General features: G+C 45.7%; 1 protein-coding gene across 4 annotated transcripts in view; it reads right to left on the bottom strand.

Moving 5' to 3' along the window:
• Positions 1 to 20,206: 20,206 nt before the first annotated feature.
• Positions 20,207 to 26,380, bottom strand: part of LMLN (leishmanolysin like peptidase) — an 80,190-nt gene continuing 74,016 nt past the window's right edge. For all 4 annotated transcript variants that reach the window (XM_055126916.1, XM_055126919.1, XM_055126917.1 and 1 more), the window contains one exon: positions 20,207 to 20,770. In XM_055126916.1, the coding sequence (XP_054982891.1) occupies positions 20,670 to 20,770 (101 nt within the window). In that variant the 3' untranslated portion in view covers positions 20,207 to 20,669. The remainder of the gene's footprint in view (positions 20,771 to 26,380) is intronic.

Here is a 26,380-nt window from a genome sequence, read left to right as displayed (position 1 = left end):
CTGGCGCTTCTGGAGGACACTGGGGCCACATTTGATGGTGCTTGTGGTGCTACCCAATGCTGGCAAACTTGGGGCCTCGTGCCAGTCGGGCATGCACCCTGGCCTTTGGATTATCTCTCTGTCCTACCAACATAGTGTGTACAGTAAAGCTTAAGGAGCTAAAGATTTTCCTCACGAAGAGCCACTAAATGCTCACATAAAACTGAGGTAGAGGGAGGTAGAGGGAAAAAAGGCAGAGGGAAAAAAAGGTGGAGGGAGAAAGAAATGGAAACAATTTTAAGGGAGGGCTCTCAAGAACTCAAGAAATGCGGCATTAAGATGATATTGAGGGCCCAGGACATCAAAGGGTCAAAGCACATACTCTGCAAACTGGCAGTTGGGTTCGATCCCTAGTACTCCAGTCCCTTGAGCATTGAACCAGGAGTAGCTCACAGGGCCCACTGGGAATTATGCCCGAGCAAACAGAAGAGATGAAATTGAGGGCTAGGTGTGTCCCCCCTCTACCTGGCACCTCCAGGTGTGGTCCTGGTGCCCCCTGAGCACCATCAGGCCCTTATATTAAGAGAAAGTGAACCGGATGCCGGGGAATACTGCAGCCAATGAAGTCAGCGTCCCCATGAAGCCCCAGGGAAGGGCTTTGAGCAGCAGGCCCCTGGGTAGCATCCTTGGGGACAGCCCCACCTGGTGGACATTCATGACTGCCCCATGAATGCTGGACCTGGTCTTGAGGTGCACTAGGTGTGCGGGATGCTTTGGAAAGTCCTCAGGCTCGGTCAGAGCCTCTGAGCAGCAGAGCAAGACCAAGGCCGCGGGAAGGAGGGTCAGTGCAGGGTGCTGGGAGCCTGGGTGGCAGGGGCTTAGTTAGCGACACAGGCTTTAAGGAATCCAGGCATGGGGCTAGGGGTAGCTCAGAGGGTGAGGACAGCCAGACGGGGAGGTGCCCTCTGTGTTTCCGATCAGCCATGCCACCGGGAGGGTCTCTAAGGCCAGGGGCCAAGGGGAAGCAGCAACCACGTTGTGACTTACACCCCTGAGCTTGCGCTCTTGGCCGCCTTATGCCGGGGCGGGGCAGCAGGGCCTACAGTGCCCATTTTCCCTGGACTCGCCTCCAGCATCTGAGCACCAGGGAGTGTGTGAGCTCAGTGCTCAGGGAGACACGAGTGTCGCTTCGGGGTATCTGGGTCCTCAGGTGCAGAGGCCACAAAAATTGATTCGGGCATCATTTCTTCCCGAGTGCTCCAGCTCGTGTGCGCACCCCCACTTCATGCCCACCCTCTGTCTCAACTGCCTGTCGCCTGCTGACCACGCTTCTCTTCCTGGTCACCTTGGCCAGATTTGGCAAGTAGAAACACAAGGTGTTTGATACAATGTAAATATCAGCAACACAAAATCTTTCCCGTGACTTTATCTGAATTTAAATTTGGCTGGGCACCTGACCTTTGGGCTGGGGCTCTTTGCCAGGGTAGTGGCTGGAGAGAGGAGAGCTGGCTCACAGAGCTGCGCTGGGGGTAATCGAGGCTTGACAAGGACACCGATTAACACCTAGTGCACCTCCATCGCCGAGGTGCAGGTGAAGCCAAGACAAATAATGGATTCATCTAGGGCTGGGATTTGACCAGGTAGGTGCTGGCAGAAACCAAGTACTTAGGACAGTGATTTACAGTGAATTTGTAGCCCACTGGGGACTCCCTACTGCCCAGATCACAGGGCCCTCCCCAGACGGGGGAGTCCGTAAGTCTGGGGAGGCACAATCTCCTTTTCAGGCCAGAGAGATGGTACAGAGGTTCAGCCCTTGCTACCATGTGGCTGCTGCCTTGGGCCTGGTTCAGAGGCTGTACCACATAGAGTCCCCCAAACACTACCAGGAATTAACCCTAAGCATAGACCAGGTATGGTCCCTGAGCCTCAGCAAACCTGCCCCATCCACAAACAACAAAAAAAAAAACAGTTGTTTTTTTTTTTTTAAATAAGCAGTTGTCAGGGAGCTGGAGTGATAGCACAGCAGGTAAGGCCTTGCATGCGGCTGACCCGAGTTCGATTCCCAGCATCCCATATGGTCCCCTGAGCACTGCCAGGAGTAATCCCTGCGTGTAGAGCCAGGACTAACCCCTGTGCATCCCGGGGTGTGACCCAAAAAGAAAAAAAAAAAAGCAGTTGTCGGGGCTGGAGTGATAGCACGGGGTAGGGCGTTTGGGTTCGATTCCCAGCATCCCATATGGTCCCCTGAGCACTGCCAGGAGTGATTCCTGAGTGCATGAGCCAGGAGTAACCCCTGAGCATCTCCGGGTGTGACCCAAAAAGAAAAAAAATAAGCATTTGTCTTTTTAATGAGTAGAGCAGGTCCAGGGACCATACTCAAGATTCAATGGATAGGCTGAAGTGGGTGAGGGGTCATGAGCTCAAGTCGATATGGTGGGGAAGAGAGAAATATGCTCTATGTGCCAAGCTCAGCACCGAACTTCTAAGTCGAACTCCATCAGGGACACAGATATCAGCTGGGTGCCACTAGGTGGACGGGGTGTGTGTCAGTCACAAACATAGAGTCCCTCAGCGAGAAGACCATGCCCCCTCGCCCGGGACCCGGGAGGCGGGGGCGGAGCGGGAGGGGTACGCCGGGCCTGGAGAAGCAGGAGGGGTGCGCCGGGCCAGCGGGGACGAGGCGGGTGCGGGAGGGGTGCGCCGCCGTGCTCCTTGTGGCGCCCCTCTGGGCTCAAGCAGAGAAGTTCCACACAGCTTTGGGGTGCGTTAGGGGATGACGTCACAGTGGGTGGGCCTTTAGGTGAGGCCTGGGCGGACGAGGGACTGTTGTAAGCTTAGGTCCTAGACAGCTTCTGCCCATGCGACCCCCATATGCACTCAGAGACCCCCTCAGGGACGGTTCCCCGGGGCTGGTCTGCACGCGGCTCAGAAAGCCTCTCCTTCTCTCCCTCAGGAGAGAAACTCTAAAATCAATAATAGGTCAATTAAGATGTTTCAATTACATATATAGGATGGCAGAACAGAGGTCTTCAGAAAGGGAAGCTGAGAGAGAAAGAGGAGAATGGGGGGCGGGGGAGGGGAGAAAATCTAGAGAAGGAAGAGCCAGGGACCAAAGGCACGGAACTGGAAGGCAAAACCCAAGCAAAGAGGTGAGCGGACTCAGAGATGCACCTGTTGGTATACAACATCCCATAATCTCAGGCCTAGCTAGGCCTGGATGTAAACGGTTTATGTTTTGGTTACTGTAACTTTAAATGGCGGTTACTGTTTCCGTTGGTTGATTTGCATATTCGCCTACGTGGCTGAATATGATTGTTTATATGTTAATTTAATAAATAAAAGGAGGTTAATAGGCTTTTAGGTGAGATTCTTAGGTGAAATTTTTTGTGGTTTCATTTTTTGTTTTGGGCCCATACCTGGTGGTGCTCAGGGCTTACTCCTGGCTCTGCACTCAAGGGTCACTCCTGGTGAGGCTCAGGAGACCATCTGTGGTTCTGGGTATTGAACCCGGGTCAGACACATACAAGGCAAGCACTCTACATGCTGTACTATGCCTCCAGCCCACAGGGATCTTAAAGGAACATTTCATCCTCCCTCCTATTTTGGAATAATTGTGGGAAAATATTTTGACAGTGAAGTTCTGTGGGATACATAAGATAAAGCAAGTGACACTGGTGGGGCAGAGGGGGAGGAGCACTAGAGTGAGAGCTGAGATGATCTTGGAAGACAGAGCTCTGAGGGCAAACATCAATGCAAAGGGAAGAGATTCTGTTCCAGGTACACACCAGGCACCATCAAATCAGTAAGAAAAAGACAAGGAAGTACCTCTAATGGTAAAATGGCCAAAGGTGTTGTATATACTGTGAGGAACTGGCCCAGAACAGACCACAGGAATCAATTTAGCTTTCTCAAGACTCTTTTTACAGGAGCCCGCATGGCAGAATAACTTGATTTTCTGCCCCTGAGCAAGGAATACAGGCACCCCGGGTCGCAAGAAGGGTGGTGATCAGACCAGATAATCAGACCCATATCACAAGACCCAGGACTGCCCCCACAATCGGGACATTCCTGAATATTGGTATGAATACTGATCTCTAAAACCGTAGGCTAAGGAGTGATGTCCTTTTAAATGGATTGGTTAAGAAAGTTTGTAATATTACAAATCTATTGGCTATGAAATGTGCGGGCTTTGCTGTAATGGCCGGGGAAGGCCTATATAAGATCTCCTTTGGAGAAGCTCGGGGTCTTGCCCCACCTGCTGGACCTGCGTGTCCGTGTAGGCAGCTGGACCCTGGCTAGCCAGTCTTACAATAAACCCTGCTTGCTGTCTGCAGTCTCTGGAGTCTCTTTGTCGTTATAGGGAGATCTCGATCCGAGCCCTAACAGATGTGTACTCTGTAGGTAACAGAGATTGCTGAGTAATGCTGACTTGCCAAAATGAAAGTATAAGAACTTGCTGAACCTAGTGCTGAGGTCCTTGTTGAAGCCCCCTGCGTCGGGCGGACACTTGGACCCCAGCTAGCTGGAACAATAAACCTCACTATGTGATTTTCATTATCGGCTCTGTTCTCTTCCTTGAGGGGGGTTGACTCTGCACTCTAACACTTCCAACCTGCATCTGCCACCTGTGTTCTCCCCTCAACCTACCCTTCCTCCTCCAGCTTTGATTCTGTGGAGAAAAGGAGCAACTGACTCCACTAAAGGGCAATTTGCTTGTATAAATTCTGTATTTGGATATAGTCTTACTTAGGTTTTAATTTTGGTGGTCTGTGATAAAAGATACAAAACAGAACATGCACCATGAACCACGTTAAGTGCAGTTATCATAATATCCATTTCTCAAGTGCTTGTTATGTTCTCAAATGGAGTCCCTGTGCCCATACTCTGAACTCCTTTTGCAGTTACATGTCAGTATGATTTATTATTCTGTTTGAAAAGGGACATTCCTAGGGATTTACCCTAAGGGATAATCAAAGAAATATAAAAATCCATATATACAAAAATATCATAAGCAGAGAAAATCTACAGATCCATCAACACGGAAGCTTTACCATGTAGTCATTAGAGACAGAGTGTGGAGCTTTGCATGGGGAGGTCTCGGTTTATTTAGCACCATATTGTTCCTCAGCATCTCCAGGGATGACTCCTCCACCCCAGCACAGCTGGAGTGGTCTCCGAGCACTGCTGAGTGTGGTCCCAAAACAAGTTAATTAGGTTAAAAATGAAAATGAAAATGATGTATCCATTTATGGATGAGTGAACAAAGAATTCAACATGCATTAACTTTCCACTGATGGAGAAAGAAGGGGAACTAAAGACTGGGAAATCTGCTCAAGGGCGAACTGCATGCACGCAGCCTGGAGGTTGCGTTGGTCCTCAGCAGTATTTGGTGACCTCAGCATCCCTTGGGAATGAGCACTGAGCACCAATTCGGGCGCATTCCATGAGTACTGCAAGATTTTACCAAAAATAACACCCAAAAAGTCCAACACAACAACAAAAAGGTACATAAAGATGTTTCAAATATATTCATATAAAATGCATATACATGTAAGTATATATGCATAAATAAACCAACACACGTCAATAAAAAATGGGCCAAAAAGGACCTGGAATACAGCACAGGATGGTTAAGATACTTGCCTTCCATGTGGCTATTACTGATTTAATCTCCAGCACTTTTTAATTTTCTCAAAAAACTAAAAGCAGTGGGGCCAGAGCGATAGTACAACAGGGAGGATATTTGCCTTGTATACGGCCAACCCGGGTTCAATCCCCAGAATCCCATATGGTCTCCTGAGCACTGCCAGTAGTAGTTCCTGAGTGCAGAGCAAGAAGTAACCCTTGAGCATCGCTGGGAGTGACCCAAAAAGCCAAAGGAAAAAAAAATTAAAAGCAGAACTACTACATGATCCAGTGTTCCCACTTTTCAGAATATACTCAGTGTTTTGTGAAACAAAGATACAAGCTCAATTGGCCAATTAACTTAAAAAATAAGGAAAACTTAGCTCTTGTGAAAATATGGATTGACTGTGATGGCATTATACTAAGTGAAATAAGTCAGATAGAGAAAGTCAAATATCATTTGTTGTCACTTACATGTGTATTTTATTTTATTTATTTATTTTCTTTTTGGGTCATACCCAGCCATGCACAGGGGTTACTCCTGGCTCTGCACTCAGGAATTACTCCTGGCAGTGCTCGGGGGACCATATGGGATGCTGGGAATTGAACCCAGGTCGACCATGTGCAAGGCAAATGCCCTACTCACTGTACTATCGATCCAGCCCTGTATTTTAAAACAAAACACAGCACAAACTCCTAGGAAGAGCAATTCAAGTTTATCGTTATCAGAGACAAAAGGAGGGGGTGAGGGGAACTGGGAAAGGGTGGTCAGAGGCACGACCTCTAGTTATAGTGTAAGTTCTCGTATGTTATGTACAACATACCCTAGATACTGCAGGTACCACTATTGTCTGACATAAAAGAAAGTTGCTAAAAGAGTAAATTCTAAGCATTCTCATTGTGTAATCACTACAGGGCAGCGGTGCTCTATCTCCCCTGCTACCTGTGTTTGGTAGTCTTCTCCCACTCTGGGGAAGTTGATGGCAATGGGCAGGTGAAGGAAGGAATGAGGGCCAGGCTGGTTGGTCTCAACTGCCGTTTATTCCAATCTCATCTCCATTCATTCCTGTCTCTCTCTCTGCTTCTCTCCTGAGCCCCCTCTTACAGTCTAGTTAAATCCCCAAAGCATGAGGGGTTGGGGCTTATACATAGGTGTGGTCACAATCAATAGGGGCAAAGTTCTTCCCCACAGGGGGTTCTTCTTCCACAGATTCTCTTTCAGCAGGACACCCACCCAAGAGCGGAATCCCATGGATGTGTTTCTCCTCTCCTTGTCCAACAAACATATAAACATTCATAATATTAATTATTTTGTATGGACACAATAAGAGATACATTAAGCTTATAGGATTGCTCTCCTGGGGTCATCTTGATCTCAGACTACAATGCTCAGGCCATATGCAACGTCAGGGATCATATGGGGTTAGCCATATGCAGGACAGGTGCCTTATCACCCTACATTGTCTCTCCAGCCCCCATCTACTTTTTTTTTTCTTTTCTAGACCACACCTGGCAATGCTCAGGGTTTACTCCTGGATCTGTGCTCAGGGATCACTCATGGTGGGGTTCAAGGAACCATACTGGGTGCCAGATATCGAACCCAATTGTCATGTGAAGGCAAATTCCTTACCCCCATACTATGTTTTGGATCACACTTCCTGTTTTGTTTTGTTTTTTTTAAGAGATGTTTTCAAGTTCTTTTTTTACCACTATAAATAATCTCTAAGACAGTGGGGTGAGGAATACCACACCACCATGCTAAATCCTGAGGTGAGCACCCCTAAGGGTGTCAGCTTAGTGTCCCTAAGGACAAGATGGATAAGAACCACTAGAAAGACTCACAAAGAGAGAGAAAGAGATAGGGATAGGGAGATATATATATGAGAGAGAGAAAGAGAGAGAGAGAGAGAGAGAGAGAGAGAGGGAGGGAGGGAGAAAGGGAGGGAGGGAAGAAGAGAGAGAGCCCTAAAAACCAAATTAGAAATGAAAGTGGGGACATCACAACAGATACCACCGAAATTCAAAGGATCATCAGGGATTAGTTTGAAAAGTTGTTATGCTATGAAATGAGAGAATCTAGAAGAGATTTATAAATTCTTGAATTCCTATAACTTCCCAATGCTGAACCAAGAAGATACAGATCAACAGACCAATTACTACTGAGGAAATTGAAACAGTAATCAAATAAACAGTAATCAAAAGTCTCCCCAAAAAGAAAGCCAAGGCCTAGATGGTTTAACTAGTGTGTTATTTGAAATCTGGCCTAATGCATATCTTTTTCAGGAAACTGTAGAAACCAACACGCAAAAATTCCATGCCTTTCTACATGCAAATCATGAAAAAAAAAGAGAGAAGTTAGAAATACAATCCCATTCACAATTGTGTCTCAGAAAATCAAGTGCCTAAGAATCAACTTAACAAAATAGGTGAAAGATTTATACAAAGAAAATGATAAAACATTTCTAAAAGAAATAAAAGAAGAAACTAAGAAAATGAAAACAGATCCCCTGTTCAAGGACTGGGTGGGTCAACAATATCAAAATGGCAAAGCACTGTACAGACTCAAAACAGTCCCTATAAGGATATCCATGACATTTTCAAAGAAACAGAACAAACACACCTAAAATTTATAAGGAACAATAACCACTTCCTCACCCTCACCCCAAACCCCAGTAATCAGAGCAATTTTAGGAAAAAAAGAAATGGGAGGCATTCACCTTCCCCAACTTCAAACTGTACTACAAAACAGTAGTAATTAAAACAGCATGGTTCCAATAAGGTCAGACTTCTAGATAAATGGAATAGAATTGAAAACCAAGAGACAGATACCAGATATATGGTCAGTTTATCTTTGACAAAGGAGCAAAAAAAATGGAAAAAGGGAAGCTTCTTCAACAAGTGTGCTGGGAAAACTGGTCAGCCACAAGTGAAAAATGAGTTCAGACAGCTTTCTAACACCATGCACAAAAGCCAAATAAAAATGGCTTAAAGACCTCAATATTGGGGCCGGAGCCATAGCACAGCGGGAAGGGTGTTTGCCTTGCACTCGGTCGACCCGGGTTCGATCCTCGGCGTCCCATATGGTCCCCCAAGCACCGCCAGGAGTAATTCCTGAGTGCAAAGCCAGGAATAACCCCTGAGCATCGCTGGGTGTGACCCAAAAAGCAAAAAAAAAAAAAAAGACCTCAATATTACATCTGATTCTGTTAGGTACCTAGAAGAAAATAGAAAATATAGGCAGAACTCTATCCATGACATTGAAGCTAGGGACATACTAATGGATGCCATGCCATTGGCTAAGCAATGACTCAGAATATAAAGACAGCCCACAGATGGGGAGAAATTATTTGCCAAAAACTTATCCCATAAAGGGTAAATCATCATCATTATCATCACGTCTATTTTCTCAAGTGGTCTCAGTAACGTCTCCATTCATTCTAGTCCTAAGATTTTAGAAGCCTCTCTTTACTCGTCCTTCCCTATGGTGCCGCATTGGAGGCTCTTTCAGGGTCAGGAGAATGAGACTCATCATTGTTACTGGTTTTGGCATATGAATACATCACTGGGAGCCTGCCAGGCTCTCCCTGGGATGTATATAAAGGGTTGCATATAAAGGGTTAATATGCAAGATATCTTAAGCACTGGTAGAACTCAATAAGAAAATAACACATAACCCTAGAAAAAATTTGGAGAAGATATGGAAAGAAACTTCCTCAAAGAAGAAATACAAATGGCCAAAGCACATATAAAAAAAGTACTCTATCAGGGTAACGCAAATCAAAAAATAAGACATCACCTCATACTAGAGAAAATGGTACTCTTCAAAACAGCAACCAGTCTTGGCATGGATGTGGGGCAAAGAGAACCCTAACTCATTGCTGGTTGGAATGTTGACCTTTTTTGGAAATTTTGGTCATTCACCAAGAAACTAGGAACTGAGCTTTAATATGACCCAGTAATTCCACTTCTTTGAATGTATTCCAAAGCCCCAAAAACAATTCAGAAAAGACCTCTGTACTCCTATATTCATTGCAACACTATTCACAAAAATTAAAACCTGGAAACTACTCAAGTATCCAAGAACAGATGACCGGATAAAGAAGCTATGGGACATATACACAATGGAACATACTCAACTGTAAGAAAAGATGAAGTCATGCATTTTGCTCTTATGTGGGCTGGATCTGGAGAGTACCATGCCGAGTGAAGTTAGTCTAGGAGAGAGGGACAGGCATGGAAGGATAGATCTCATCTGTGGGGTATCAAGAAACAGCAGGCCAGAGTGAGAGCACTGCAGGGAGGACGTTTGCCTTGCATGTTGTTGAGCCAGGTTTGATCCCCAGCATCCCATATGGTCCCCTGAGCACCACCAGTAGTAATTCCTAAGTGCAGAGTCAGGAGTAACCCCTGAGTATCACAGGCTGTGATCCAAAAAGGGGAAAGAAAGAAACATAGATGGGGAGTCACAAATGCCCAAAGCAACAGAAACAAAGAGCATGAGAGTGACCTTTAATAGGAATCTTGACTGGGGGTGGGCACAGGGCAGAAGGACAGGTCAGGAAAGGGAACACTACAACAATGGTGCAGGAAAGTGTCCACCCTAAAAGAGGACACAGTGCTGAAAGGATGTACAGTGGCATGGACATTCATGATACCCTACTGGGAATAGTATTGTAAACCGAAGCGATTTAAAGAGAAAAAAAATGAATAGGGGCTGGAGCGATAGCACAGCGGGTAGGGTGTTTGCCTTGCACGTGGCTGACCTGAGTTTGATTCCCAACATCCCACCCTGAGCACTGCCAGGAGTGATTCCTGAGTGCGTGAGCTAGGAGTAACCCCTGTGCATAGCCAGATGTGACCCATAAAGCAAAAAAAAAAAAAAGAATGAAAAAGTGCCTTACTCAGAAGCAGGCTACAGGAGTGGGGGCAGGAGGGAAACTGGGGACCCTGGTAAAGGGGTTCCAGTTGGAACATTGTATACCTAGAACTCAATTGTGAACAACCCTGATGACTAAAAAAAAAATACAACCAAAAACCAAAAACCCCAAACAAAATCAACCTGATGGGAAGAAGACAGCAAAGAACAGAACCAAGCATCGTGCTGCCCACTGCACTCCAGGCTGAAGCAACGTCCTTCCCATTTTGCAAAGTTCAGTGTGGTAGTTTGGCTTTCTGGTTCATCAGGTCATGAGTAGGCCAAAGTTTGGCTTCACTACCACATAAAACGCTCTGTACTTAGTTTCCAAAGCAAAATATTCAGATCCCCACTTGAGATCATTTCTTGTTTAAATTGGCTGGGAAATATGGCGTTCTTTTGACATAAATTTCCAAATGTATTTGGCAATCCTAGGTAAAATGTCTTGCTGTTGTTTATGTTCTGAACTACACCAAAAATAATTTATTTACTTCTGAAGAATTATAGTCAGGGATCACATCAGATTGGTGAGTAAAAGCATCATATCCTCCGACACTGAACTTCTACTAACACAGCTCTGAGATGCGGGACTGGGACATCTCCAAACTTCGGGGGGGGGGGCACTGGAGCGGGGCGGCGCCAGCCCAGTCTCCAATTCGCCCCAGCCACCGGAAGTCTCGACCCGCCCTCGGCACTATCTTGCAACAATCAACTGTGAAGAATCCGGGCATTCTGGTAAGCATTGCAAGCCGGAGATTGCTCCGGACCCCAGACCGGGCCAACAACACCGGGGAGCCAGACGGAGAAGGTATAGCCAGCACGCCATATCCAGATGGAGCCCTGGCGACACTGAGCTTCTACTAACAAGGCTCCGGGATGCGGGACTGGGACCTTTCCTGATAAATGAAAACATACACTCTAATGATGCCATCCAACATGTCTGACTGTTGGAGGAAAACCTCCAAATAATGATAGTGAGATTTCTGTTAAAAATTGAATGTAATCAAAGTAAGGAAAGAGTGAAGTGAAAATTATCTGCCACACAGGTAGAGGGGTAGTGGGGGGGGGGTTATGTGGGGGGTTTTGGTGGTGGAACATGTGCACTGGTGAAGGGGTGGATGTTTGAATATAGTATGACTGAGACTCGATCCTAAAAGCCCTGTAACTGTTTCCACCGTGACTTAATTAAAAAATAAATTAAAAAAATAAAAAACAAAAAAACAAACAAAAAAGCATCATATCCTCTCCATCTAATAACTCTTGCATATTAAAATTTGAATGATTGTAACATAGTGAGATGTAGTGTGGAGGCTCTCCACAGTGTAGCAATATTCTTTCAGGTACAAGGATTGTATTGTCTTTAATTGACCTAGAACACACTTCTCCCTGTGTTGATTTATGGCCGAACCAGGAATATAATACTCCCACTTTCAGTTATAGCTATTAATTCTATGAAATCATAACCATCAAAGTGTAATCATTAAGAACGCGGATGAGTGGGCCTGGAGTGATAGTATAGCGGGTAGGGCATTTACCTTGAACGCGGTCGACCCGCATTCGATTCCCAGCATCCTATATGGTCCCCCAAGCTCAGCCAGGAGTAATTCCTGAGTGTAAAGGCAGGAGTAACCCCTGTGCATCACCAGGTGTGACCCAAAAAAGCAAAAAAAAAAAAAAAAAAGAAGAAGAAAAAAAGAAAAAGTGGATGAGTACAGAGTAAATATTCTGTTGTTGCTATTGTTGTTTTTATTTTTATTTATTTATTTATTTTTGCTTTTTGGGTCACACCCGGCGATGCTCAGGGGTGACTCCTGGCTCTGCACTCAGGATTTACCCCTGGCGGTGCTTGGGGGACTATATGGGATGCTGGGGATTGAACCCGGGTTGGCCGCGTGCAAGGCAAATGCCCTACCTGCTGTGCTACTGCTCCAGCCCTGCTGTTGTTGTTTTTAAGGAAATAACTAAAGTTTAGTTCGAGTTTTGTAAAATCTTGTATTCATTTGTAATTAAAGTCAGAGTTTGACTTTTTTCCCCCAAGAACCACCAGTATTGATTCTTCTATACATTTTATAAATAGTAAGCGTATTTACATTATTATGCACTTTAAATCACTGTCACTGTCATCCCGATCCTCTTGGTAGCTTGTCGGGGTCTCCAAGAGGGATGGAGGAATCAAACCCGGGTTGGCCATGTGCAAGGCAAACGCCCTGCCCGCTGTGCTATGCACTTTAAATAGGAATTTTAATTTAATATTAAAGATTTATTTTTTTATTGTGTTTGGGGCCATACCCAGCAGTTCTCAAGACTTCCTTCTTGCTCTGCGCTCAGGGATCATTCCTGGTGGGGCTTGTGGGACCGTTTTTGGTCCTAGGGATGAAACCCAGGTCAGATGCACGCAGAGCAGTTGCCCAACCTACTGTACTATTGTCCAGCCCCTTGTTTAATTATTAACCTATAAAGTTCTAGTATTATACATGAATTTCAGTATTAAACAAAATTATGTAACTTGGGAATAGTACATTTTAAAATTAAATATGTTATCATTTATTTATTTTGTTTTTGGATCACATCCAGTGAGGCTCAGGGGTTGCTCCGTGCTCAGTTCTTGGGATTGTTCTGGCAGTGCTCAGTTGCTCAAGGGATCATTGCTGGTATGAAACCCAGGCCTTCTGCATATAATGCATGTGCTCAGCTGATTTGTTATAAAAATTTGACCAAAAAGCAGACTGTTGCTTGAGACAGTAAGAGGGAAGGTGAACAGTTTTATTTATGCATATGGGCTCTACCTGGCTGCTGCCAAGAAGGGTGGAGCCTCAACCACAGCTCACAGAGCCTCAGAGCTGACTGAGTCTCTCTCCTCTGAAATGCCATCGGGGGTGGTTTTTGGCGATGCACAGGGGGTCACTCCTGGCTCTGCACTCAGGAATTACTCCTGGTGGTGCTCAGGGGACCATATGGGATGCTGGGAATCGAACCTGGGTCCGCCGTGTGCAAGGCAAACACCCTACCCGCTGTGCTGTCGCTCCAGCCCTGCCATTTGGGTTTTAACTTCATCCCCCCAGCAGTGTCAAGGCATACCCCTGGCTCTGCAATCAGATCACTCCTGGTGGGAACCAGGGGATCATGTGGTGCTGGGATCAAACTGGATCAGATGTGTGCAAGGCAGGCACCTTCCATGCTGGGCCCTTTGAAGTATGATACTAGCACAGCAGGCAGGGCACTCGCCTTGCATGCAGCAAACACAGGGCCAACCCCTGGCACTGCTATTGGCCCCCAAGCACAGCCAGGGTAATTTCTGGGTGCAGAACCAAGAATAACTCCTGAGCACCGCCAAGTGTGGCCTTAAGAAAAAAATGAAAAATCCCATATATTTAAAATGAAAAATTAAATCTATGAACACTTGAAATCTATGAACACTGTATTCTAGGAAAAATGAGCCCAGCATACCCGCCATCAAAACTTTAAACACTAGAGTTCAAACCTTAGAGCTTCCAATCTCAGGGCAGAGTGCAAGAGCTCGTGCACCGAGGGCTGTGTGCAGGAAACCCAGGGTCAGCCACAGCTGTACGCGGTCCCTTGAGCACTGCCAGGAATGACTCCTGAGCACTGGTCCAGGAGTAGCTGAGCACCGCTGGTTGTAGCCCAACAGAACAACCAAACAAGTCCTCAGATCTGATCCCGTTCCTGCGGGCAACGGTGACCTCCTGTCCAGAGCTGAGCTCGGATAACGCTGACCTCCTGTCCAGAGACGATCTCGGCCACAGCCCTCAGTGCTGGCCCTGCTTCTCCCACGCAGTGACCGCAGTGCGGAGTCGTCCGTTCCCCCCGCGCCCATTCTGGCTCCATCTTTGGGGCCTGGCCGGACCCGCACCCCCATTTCTTACCTGACCCAGGCCTGGCCTGACCGGCACCCCCCATTTCTCCCCGTCTCTAGCCTTGCTCTCTCCCCGGTGACGTGGCTCACTCCCGCGTGCTCTCTCACTGTGCACTTCTGGCCCAGGAAGTGCATTATCCTGATGTGTAGTTGATCTCAACCACCAGGCTGAGCAGAAGGGCAAAGTTGGGAGCACATGACAGCAGGCAGGTCATAGCGCAGGTCCTCTGCATGACCCCTCCCAGGGGCTGGGCAGAAATCATAAAGTAATGACTCGCACAGAAGAGCTGGACAGAGCGTGCTCCTGAGCAGGAACCGGGTGGCCAGAGACCACCAGTATCTCTGTGGAGGACAGTAGAATGTCACTGTCGCTGTCAGCCCCAGGACGACCCTCCACCTTGGACTGTCACTGTGCAACCAATCAGGAAACTCCATTCTTTGCCCTGTGTTCCACGGTTTTGCTGTCCTGCCAGAAATCTTCCTATCAAAAGACTCCCGCACCCCTACTCAGGCCGCTTGCCTAGCTTTGGTCCATTGGCAGGACAATGAATCCCTTTGCTGTTTTGCCTTAAGAGCGACTCAGAGGCCTCTCCATATTGCTTCCCTAGCAACTGAGCCAGGTGACATTCCTAGCAACAGCCAAGGGTCCCTTTCTCACCACACCCCTGACAACATGGGCTCTTTCCTTATTTTTTGGATGTGCCACTCTCACAGGTGTGAGATGTTACCTCATTACTTTGATTTGTATTGAGTATTTTCCATATGCCTGTTGGCCATCCATCCCTGTGTGGGAGTTAGAGATATACAATGAGGCAGCAACATAGACCCAAAGGCAACAACAGGGGGACTGATCCACACAATAGAGCTGGGGATGGTGAGAAGGAGGGTTGGGGTCCTTTGGGTGGAGATGGGTACACCGGCAGTGTGTGATGTTGGAATTATAGCCATGAGAAACCATTATTAATTGTACTGTAAACAAACAAACTCCTAGTGGTGCTTGGGGGACCATATGGGATGCGGGGTTCAAACCCAAGTTAACCATTTGCAAGGCAAACATCCTGCCTACTGTCCTACTGCCCCTCTACTCTTCTCTTTTAAAAATGAAATATCAACATTTTATTGTATTTTATGGGGAGGGGGGGTGGCTTGACCACACCTGGTGGTACTCAGGCTATTCCCAGGATCTACCACATGACAGGCAAGTGCTGTAACCCTATACCACCTCTCTAGCTCAGCTCCATTCTTTAAGTATGGCAATTTTACTTCAGTTAAAACAAAAAACTGGGGCCGGAGAGATAGTATAGCAAGTATGGAGCTTGCCTTACATGTAATTAAACAGAGTTTGATTCCTGGCACCTATGGTCAATGAGACCCACCAGGAGTAACCCCTGAGCTCAGAGCCAGGAGAAAGCCCTGAGCACTGCTTTGTGTGGCCTCAATGCTCCCCCCCCCCCAACTCCCTCAAAAACCTCAGAAACTTCAAACACTGAATTATGTTTCAAAACATATACCTCCCCTCCTCAGCAGTATGTGACTGTGCTCATGCTCTCATCCAGGTTTCAAACAACTGAGCAGGGAGTAGAACAAAATACAGATTTGTTTCCATTTTTTTTAATTAAAGTTTTATCTTTTCTAAGGAATAAATTACATTTAAGGTTTGATACCATAAATAAAGATTAGTTTTTTAAATCTATTAAGAAATGTAAACATAAAAAAAAAAAGAATTCCTCATCCCCTCTTCATTTCCTACAGGAGAATTCATGCTTCAGAGCGAGCAGCACAGACCCATTAGCCGTCAGCCTCCTGCTGCCTCCTCAGCCCTGAGACTGGCTGTGGCAGTGAAGCCCGTCTGGCACCAGGGTCTTCCCCCTGCACCAGGACAGGGCTGAGGGCTGGCTGGGAGTGGAGCAGAGCTGGCGGTGACCGACACTCTGATGGGCCTGAGTCCGTATGGGAGCCGGGCGGATTCTGAAAGAGAAGCTGGTCATTACACAGACGAACACAGTGAGTCTCCAATACTGAAGAAAAAGTGAGAGCATGTACTGAAATACTCAGATGTGCATCTTCCTAGACTACTAAAACCTCATTCACTGTCTCAACTTTGAATATTGACCAACTCTAAGGTATATATTAGGGTAAAGTTAATCTAAAGCATGATTTGTAACAATTTTAGAAAAATCTATCTGGTTTTAACAAAAATAAGTATCCTTCAGAAGTAAGGGCAGGAAAATGACACTGTCCAGGAGTCTGGGCGGGGCGGATTCTCCTGGACGCTCAGGGCTGCCGTCATGGCTCTCGCTTCCTTCCTGGAAATTCTCTTCTTCAGTATCTGGGAGACAGATTTGATAATGTTTACAATTTGGATCTGAATAGTATCCAAATGAACCCAAGACTGAACTGGAAACCCAGGTCGTCGGGATTGTCCCTTTCTGCCACCTGGACCCCAGTGGTCCCTCTCTCCGGCTTTCCCTCACGCCCCTCCACAGGAATGCAGAAAGCTGGATTCAAGCCCACTCATTCTCTGCACTGAAATTTTAGACCTTGAGAGATTTAGCCCCCCAAAATATTGTCCTATTATAAGTGACTACAGCATGTTTCTTGTAACTGCTTCCAGGGTCGGTGGTTCTAAGTCTTCTCTGAGAGCTGGATCAGTGATCAGCGGACGCTGAAGAGGAAGGAGACGTGGCTGGGTCAGTCATTCTCAAACACCCGGGGCTTCCTAATGTCCTACTTTAACGTTTGTGCAGAGAAAATGCTGGGCTTCCAGATACCAAGCTTAATAAATATATAGAAAAAAGTCACCTATAATATTTTCTTCAGAAAGTTTTTAGTGCAAATATAACTATATCAGGGGCTGGAGCGATAGCACAGCGGGTAGGGCATTTGCCTTGCACGCGGCTGACCCAGGTTCGATTCCCAGCATCCCATATGTTCCTCTGAGCACCGCCAGGGGTGATTCCTGAGTGCAGAGCCAGGAGTAACCCCTGTTCATTGCCAGGTGTGACCCAAAAAGCAAAATATATATATATATATATAACTATATCAATAAAATATAGTTATTTATATATATAACTATATCAATAAAAATAAAGCAAAAATATAATTCAAGTTGGCTGAGAGGCACATGAGAAAATGTCCAACATCACTAATTATCAGGGAGATGCAGATCAAAACAATAATGAGATATCATCTCACACCACAGAGACTGGCCCACATCCCAAAAAACAAAAGCAACTGGTGTTGGCATGGACGTGGGGAGAAAGGGACTCTCCTTCACTGCTGGTGGGAATGCCGACTGGTTCAGCCCTTTTGGAATATAATATGGACAATTCTCAAAAAATTAGAAATTGAGCTTCCATTTGACCCAGCAATACCACTCCTGGGAATATATCCCGGAGAGGCAAAAAGGTATAGTAAAGATGACATCTGCATTTCTATGTTCATTGCCGCACTGTTTACAATAGCCACAATCTGGAAAAAACCAGAGTGCCTAAAGACAGATGACTGGTTAAAGAAACTCTGGTATATCTACACAATGGAATACTACGTAGCTGTCAGAAAACAAGAAGTCATGAAATTTGCATTTAAGTGGATCAACATGGAAAGTATCATGCTGAGTGAAATGAGTCAGAAAGAAAGAGACAGACATAGAAAGATTACACTCATATGTGGAATATAAAGTAGCTGAGAGGTACAAGCTTACAATGTTGCAATTTCTGGCAGATATTTCTCTGGACTTAGTTACGAAAATACTAAAATACAGAAATCCAAACCCATGCGGCTGCTAGTGCGGCCTCTCAACCTCATATCTCTTCATTCTCAGCAATGGAAAACAAATTATCAAATGCTTTCTTTTCAGCAGGTCGACTTTAGGGGGGAGAAACTCCCAATCAATAATAGTGAGTTTTTTGTTGAAATATTGAATGTAATCAAAGTAAAGTGAAAGTAAAGTGAAATGTACCAGTTACACATGTGGGGTGGAGGGCTGGGGAGGTGGGGGGGAGGGAGGTATACTGTGATTCTTGGTGGTGGAATATGTGCACTGGTGAAGGGATGGGTATTTGAGCATTGTGTAACTGAGACTTAAACCTGAAAGCTTTGTAACTTTCCACATGGTGATTCAATAAAAGAATAAATTAATAAAAATATATATACATATATAATTCAAGTATAAAAAGCACCATGCTTGGAAACAATACTACTTAAATAGCATTATGGCATACCAGTCAAAACAGAGCCAAAGCAGTCACTATAATTCATAGTGAATTCATAGTATATTTTGGTGAAATTCTTTATGTTACTTTGCAGATGAGTCAGGATTACAGTAGGTATATAATGTATAAAGTTCTAATGTTTATAATTTGTAAAAAATATATACTCTTTATACTTTTCTCTGATCTTGCACATAAGGAAGAAAATTGAGCACTGGACTGATGTCATTATTCCTCACTTCTTTTTAGCCAAAATTGTCTATGCTAGAGATGCCTCCTTTTCACAATGATAAACACTTCTACTTTAAGAAAAAGTAGAAGAAAAAACTTTTCTTTATGCTGGGCTTCCTCTTTTGGCCCTAGTACCAAAAAATCAACTAAAATTATTCTTTAATAAATACTGTATTTATTATGTAGTTTCTTAAGAGTGTTCAATATCTAAATGCTAAATTATAGGACCAACTAATGAATAAATAAATGTTTCTCTAAAGGTTTTGTTTGTAATTCTACAGGACTTTATTACCTTCAGTGAGAATAACTAGACATCACTCATTATTGGAAAATCTCACACTGGAATTACTAGAATATTGGCTAACCTGGGAGCCAGAAGAACAGCTTCGGGTGGCAAATCTCTGCTGCAGCAAAGAGGGTTGAACAGTGGGCACAGGGTGCAGGCAGTGCCTTCCTTTATTCATCTGTTTGGTTTTGTTTGTGTTTCTGGAGCCATACCCGGCGATGCTCAGGGGTGACTCCTGGATCTGCACTCAGGAATTACTCCTGGCGGTGCTCTGGGAACCACATGGGATGCCAGGGATGGAACCCAGGAAGCTGTGTGCAAGGCTAACGTTCTCCCCTCTGCACTATTGCTCCAGCCTTTTAAGGTAAAGGTTGTCTTCCCACTCCTATGGATTTGACCGAATGTTCTATAGTAGAGTGGACCCTATAGCCCTAAAAGTTGTTATTCATAATTCAGACCATACTGTTTTGACCTAAAATTTTCTTCCTATACATAATTTCCAGAAAAAGTATAAATTATTCTGTAATAATTTCTAATCTCACTTGAAAATAAACTGTACTTATCTACACCAAAATTTCATTTCTTTACTTAAATTATTTTTGGGTTTTTGAGCCACATCCAGGGGTGTTCAGGCTTACCTCTGCTCTGCACCCAGGGATCATGCCTGGTGGTGCGTGGGGGACCATAAGGGGCGTCAGGGAAGCTTCCTGCCCACTGGACTACTGCTCTGGCTACTACCAAAATTTCCTTTAATCCTCATTGATCAAAAAGGAGTTCTACTTTCACTGAATTATAATTGTGTTAACTATTATTTAAAAACATAATTATTTTCTTATGTAGCAGGCCTTCAGTTTTTCTGAGAAAGGGCACTCTGCTTCCATAGTTCTTCAAGCCCTTCGAAAATGAATGGGAAAACTGGAAGCCAAGTCTAAAACCTGTGAGCACGAATAGAGCTGCAAGAGATTCTGACATGTATAAACAGTAGTAAATTGTTTCACTGCTGGCTTCAAAAATGAGCAAGCATGGTCAAATTATTACAAGATTTAGCAAAAGGTAACTTAAGAAAAAAGAAACCCTTAGGACAATTATAACCATGATTTAAATATACAATGTTTATCATGAAATTTAAAATACAGACCAGTGATGCAGAAATTCCAATTCAATTATTCTCTCATAAGTCCAAGGACAGTTTACACTCCAGAAGACAAGACTCATAACTTATAATCTTGCACACATCACAGTATTGATGAACTTGCCCATCCATCACTCCAAGCTAATGAAAATGCTGAGGTATGTCTTCACTCTGAAAACGTCATCAGTCATCGCCCATTTAAGGGGAAATCTTGAAGCTCATGTATCCTGAAGCACAAGTGACTGGCTGACTTGGAACTCTTCCTCCCTCTCCAGCCCCGCGGCTGCCAGAGCTGAGGAAATGACGTCACCAGCTCCATGGCAAGGGCCGCCGGCTCCACCAGGCCCAGCCGGGACTGCACTCTGCCGTGAACAACGGGACACAGGAGAACGTCTGGAAAATTCACATTTTAATTCCTAGTGCCACACACAGAGAAGAAATCCAGCCAGCAGGGGAAACAGGTTACCCAGCAGGAGCCAGAGGGCGGCTGCCAGGCTGGACGAGCGGGAACAGAGGTCTGCGGGAACAAACAGGACATTTTCTAGAGGCAGTTTCTGAACTGAGTAAATTGATTATGATGACAAAGACCACTGGGGAGACCATGATCAAGACTGAACTCCTCAAACTTAGAAAATACAGCCATAAAAATACTTTTTATGAAGGGTCCAGGAAGCCTGCCTTGCACGTGCTGACCTGGCTTCAGTTCCTGGCATCTGTATGGTTCCCTCCAGCCCTGCCAGGAGTGATTCCTGAGCAGAGTCATGAGCAAGCCCTGAGCACCCCCGGAAGTAGTCTCAAAAGCAAAAGCAAAAAACTTCTATGGAGAAATAAATCTTTTGTTTTCTTTCTCTGCCATACCCGGCAGTGCTCAGGGATCACTCTGGGTGATTCTGGGGGACCCTATGTAGTATGAAGAATCGAATAGGGGTCAACTACCTGTAAGGTTTACCACCTATACTATCTTTGGCCCTAAAATACCTGAGAAAAAGATGTGCCTACAGTTTTTTTTAGATGGGATTCATGAATCTCTTCTATTCTTTGCTCCCAATGAGCAGGACTATGACATTCATCATCTCAAATTCAGACTCTGTTTTTGTGCCATAAGCAAGCAGCACTAAAGGCTGCCTCCTCGCTCTGGACTCAGGGAGCACTGGCTGAACTTGGGGGGCTGTATGCGGGACTAGGGATTGAACCCAGGTTGGTCACATGCAAGGCAAGGCCTACTATATCTTTCTCCAGCCCCATAAATTAAGACATTTTGAGAACTCATGTGTTCAAATTTCTAAGCCCAAAGTTAAGCCATTCCTATCAAGAGTGGTATGTCGGCGCATATGCTGCCTGAGCCCATGTGCTGCTTGTGCCCATGTGGCCGAGCACATGTGTCGCCCGCATCTCCCCTCTTGAGATGTGTACTTTCATGCTTTCGTGTCCAGAATGCTAGGATGTGTGTAGAGCTTCCTCCACCCTTGGAGAAGCCTGCATTCTCTCTTGAGCGCATTACTCCTACTGTTTTTTCTTTTCCACTTATCCCTTCCTCCTTCCCTCAGAAACCTCTAAATAAAATCTATTTACTTAAAAAAAAAAAAAGAGTGGTATGTCAATGGGGCTGGAGCAATAGCACAGCGGGTTGGGCGTTTGCCTTGCACGTGGCTGACCCCGGTTCGATTCCCAGCATCCCATATGGTCCCCTGAGCACCACCAGGGGTGATTCCTGAGTGCAGATCCAGGAGTAACCTCTCTGCATTGCTGGGTGTGACCCAAAAAGCAAAAAAAAGAAAAAAAAGAGGAGTGATATGTCAAGAAACCAAAAGTTAAGGAACCAGAGTGATAGTACAATGGGCAGGGTGCTGTCTTGTACACAAGCCACCTGAGCTTGGTCCCCAGCATCTCATATGATCCTCCAAGCACCATAAGGAGTAATTCCTAAGCACAGAGCCAGAAGTATGGCCTGAGCATAGCTGGGTATGGCTCAAAGCCAAAACCAGAAACTGAAAATTAAAGCAATCATTCAAAAAGATATCTGCACACCTATAATCACTGCACTTAGTACAAGAGCCAGGGTATGGAAACAGTGTTCCTGTAACAGGGGAGGGGACGAGGAAGGTGTGGCGAACATACACAACAGAATATTACTAGCCACAGGCAATGACGAACTCATGTGATTTGTGGCAACATGAATGGAACTGGAGGATCTTATATTAAATGATGTAAGTCAGAAGGACGAGAACAAACATGGGATTTCCCACTCATCTTCGGTATGCAGAGTAACACATCTAAGGAAGGGCAAGGCACTGCTTCCAGAGTTATGGCAAGAGCAAAGTGAGAGGGGAAGCCCGGAAGAGGGCCTGGGAGGAACAGACATAAGGCTCCGGGGTTTGGGTCTCCGAGGTGTGGGTGTGAGGGGTCTGCACAGGCCTGGACCACCTGGGGCTCACGCCGCCATCACGAGCTCAAGAGTGTAACTGTCTGGAGACAGGCCGGGGAGGGAGAGAATCCACACTAAGGAGTGAAGGGACATGGGAGTTGAGACCCAGCGACAACAGCTGTGTAAATCAGCGTCTTGAAAAGATGCACTGGTTGGGGGCTGGAGCGATAGCATGGTGGGTAGGGCGTCTGCCTTGCAGGTGGCCGACCCGGGTTCAATTCCCAGCATCCCATATGGTCCCCTGAGCACCGCCAGGAATAATTCCTGAGTGCAAAGCCAGGAGTAACCCCTGAGCATCGCTGGGTGTGACCCAAAAAGCAAAAAAAAAAAAAAAAAAAAAAGAAGAAGAAGAAAAGACGCACTGGTGGGGTGCTCGCCTTGCACATGGTCAAGCCAGTTTGATTCCCAGCACCCCATATGGTCCATGCACCCTACCAGAGTGATCTCTAAGGAGTGAGCCTGAGCACTGTCAGAATGACACATGAAACTAGATAGAGAAGAAGAGAGAGAGGGAGGGGGAAGAGAGGGAGAAAGAGAGAGGGAAGAGAGGGAGAGAGAGAGGAAGGGAGGAATAGAGAGGAGGAGAGAGGGAGAGGGAGAGAGGGAGGGGAAGAGGGGAGGAGAAAGGGAGGGAGAGAGAGGAGAGAGACAGGGGAGAGAGAGGAGAGAGAGAGAGGGAGGGGAAGAGAGAGAGGGAGAGAGAGAGAGAGGGAGGGAGGGGGAAAGAGAGAGGGAGGAAAGGAGATGGAGAAAGAGCAAACAAAAAGGGAAAAAAATCCAAAGTTAGACAGTAATGTCTGTATTTTATCTATTTTTACTTTTGTTTTTTCCCAACCCTATACTTCTGTACTTTAAAAAGGCCTGGCCAGAGTAGCAAATTCAGACAACCAATAGCAGGTTCGCTTAGCAGGAGAAGACTACGCTAATTTTCTAATTCGTTGATCTTTCTAAATATGTTCAGACCTGCAGTAGCGGCAAGTCGCTTCGCGCTGCCCACTGCCCTTGCTCCCGTCTTTCCCACGGAGTGTGCATTCGCCTCCTCCTTGTCTTGCGGTTCCCTGAGCTCCTGAGAGTGAAGCCTGCCCACTTCATAAAATTTTGCGGGAAAATTTTATTCCTCTAACTAAAAATGCCATAGGTTAGGATATCTAACCCTGCCCACAGCCCACAAACAGCCTAGGACTTAGAATACAAAGGGTTTGCAAAACTGTGCCCAGAGAAGAATGTTCTGAACATTTTAGAGTCTCTAGGTACCTTCGGGGCCGTGTGCAGGGCCGGGTCCCAGCCCCTCGTGCCCGACTTCTGCCTGGGCGCTGACTGACCTCCTGAGGGGAGCCTGCAGGGGCAGGGACAGCCCGCGAGTATGTCTGTCTTTCTGACCGGCCTGCGGCAGAGCTTGGAGGCTGGAGGTGCCAAGCCAATTTGCTTCAGATAAAGGTGAAATAAAATTTGCTTAGGGAAACTACATTGCTCTCTTTGATTATTTTAACTCAAGGCACAGCTTTTAGGAATTATACCATGGCAACAGGCATATAAACTGTTCTAGGAAAACCAGGACAATGTCTACACATCCACCCACATAACATATCAACACAGGTTTCATGGCAAGCAGCAGATTCGACATACTGAGGGTAAAGGGGCATTTCCTTCCTTCCTTCCTTCCTCCACCAAACCCAACCTCCTTTCCTCTCAAAGAAATGCCTAAAAGCCATCTATCTTCTAGTGTTTTATTTACATATGTTATAAATATATATTTACATATATGTTGCAAATATATATACACATATATGTATATATATGTATATGTATGTATGTGTGTATATATGTGTGTGTGTGTGTTGGTGTAAGGGGCTCTTGAGAGGTGGTCAGAGATTGGGGGTGGGGTAACAGGCCTCACCTGTGACTCAGCCAAGCAGGCCAGCGGTGCAGCATGGGCTGCCCTGCCTTGCCTGGGCCACCTCTAGGACCACACCCAGCCACACTTAGGGGACCATGTGGAATCCAACCCAGGCTGGGTACCGCCCGGCATCTGCCCTAACTGCGTACAGATGACCTGAGCAGGCGCTGAGTGAGTGGAGCAGATGCCGCTCTGGATCCCGACCCGACCCTTCCAGCAGGTTCCATGAGCAGGCGCAGGGCTGGTCAGCTCCTGGCCCTGCCTGTCTCGCTCCCCTCGATGCCTCAAAGCAAAGAGCTGTCTAGGTCCATTTAAAATGTCTCCAGTGGAGAAGATCAATTATTGCAAAACAAATTTTATTATTTATTTTCTAAAATGTCAAACTGTGAAAAAATTTCATAGGTAAAAATGTTTACTGAAAAGCCATGGATTTTGCTTTCAAACTTGTTTGCTTGTTTTACTGTTGCTGTTTGGTTTTTTGAGCCACACCCAGTGGTGCTCAGGGGTTACTCCTCACTCTACATTCAAGAATTATTCCTGGATGTGCTTGGGGGACCATGTGGGATGCCAGGAATCAAACCTGGGTGAGCCCCATGCAAGGCAAGTGCCCTTCTGCATGAACTATTGCTCCAGCCCCATGCTTTTACAACTTTTAAATGGGCTGTCAATCTTTAAAGTTTGCAAATTTTCACTAACAGAACATATAGACATTCTTTTCAATGCATTTCTTTCCATTCCTCTCCTAGTTCTAAGAAAGGTAACAGGACTCAGTTTCCCTACCATCCCTTTCATCTATCTATCTATCTCAATTCTATTCTCTGCAATCTCAGGTAATATTATCCCCCAAACCGAACTAATTTGTCTTTTCAGCCTGCTTTCTACCTCACAGTGTGCGTGTGTGTATGTATGTGTATGTGTGTTTGTGTGTGTGTGTGTGTACACACATGTGTGCATGGGTGTGTGTATCTCCTTGGAGCTTTTCCTCTCCCCTCACCCTTTTTTTTTTTATTAGTTTATTTTTAATTAGAGAGTCATCGTGGGGGTACAGTTACAGATCCATACATCTTTGTGCTCATGTTTCCCCCATACAAAGTTCGATAACCCATCCCTTCACCAGTGCCCATTCTCCACCACCAGTAAACCCAACATCCCTCCCCCCCTCCCCAGTCCCGTCTCCCCCCACCCCACCCTGCCACTATGGCAGGCAATTCCCTTTTGTTCTCTCTCTCTGATTAGGTGTTGTGGTTTGCAATAGAGGTGTTGAGTGGCCATTGTGTTCAGTCTCTAGTCTGTATTCGGCCTGCATCACCCTTCCCCCACATGACCTCCAACCACATTTTACTTGGTGGTCCCTTCCCTGAGTTACCCAGAATGAGAGACCAGCCTCTAAGCCATGGAAACAATCTCCTGGTACTTATTTCTACTGTTCTTGGGCATTAGTCTTATAGTCTATTATTCTATATTTCACGGATGAGTGCAATCTTTCTATGTCTGTCTCTCTCTTTCTGACTCATTTCACTTAGCATGATACTTTCCATGTTGATCCACTTATATGCAAACGTCATGACCTCATTTTTTCTAACAGCTGCATAGTATTCCATTGTATAGATGTACCAGAGTTTCTTCAACCAGTCATCTGTTCTAGGGCACTCGGGTTTTTTCCAGATTCTGGCTATTGTAAACAGTGCTGCGGTCCCCTCACCCTTTCTTAACTGTTTCGTTTTTGTTTTGGGGCGACAGCCAGCGGTGCTCAGGACCTACTCTTGGCTCTGTTCTCAGGGGTCACTTATTAGCAGGGCTCCGGG

This window comes from Sorex araneus, chromosome 2, assembly GCF_027595985.1.
Source record: "Sorex araneus isolate mSorAra2 chromosome 2, mSorAra2.pri, whole genome shotgun sequence".
Lineage (NCBI taxonomy): Eukaryota > Metazoa > Chordata > Mammalia > Eulipotyphla > Soricidae > Sorex > Sorex araneus.
The sequence above is the reverse complement of the archived record's forward strand: the minus strand, read 5'-3'. Positions and strand labels throughout refer to the sequence as shown.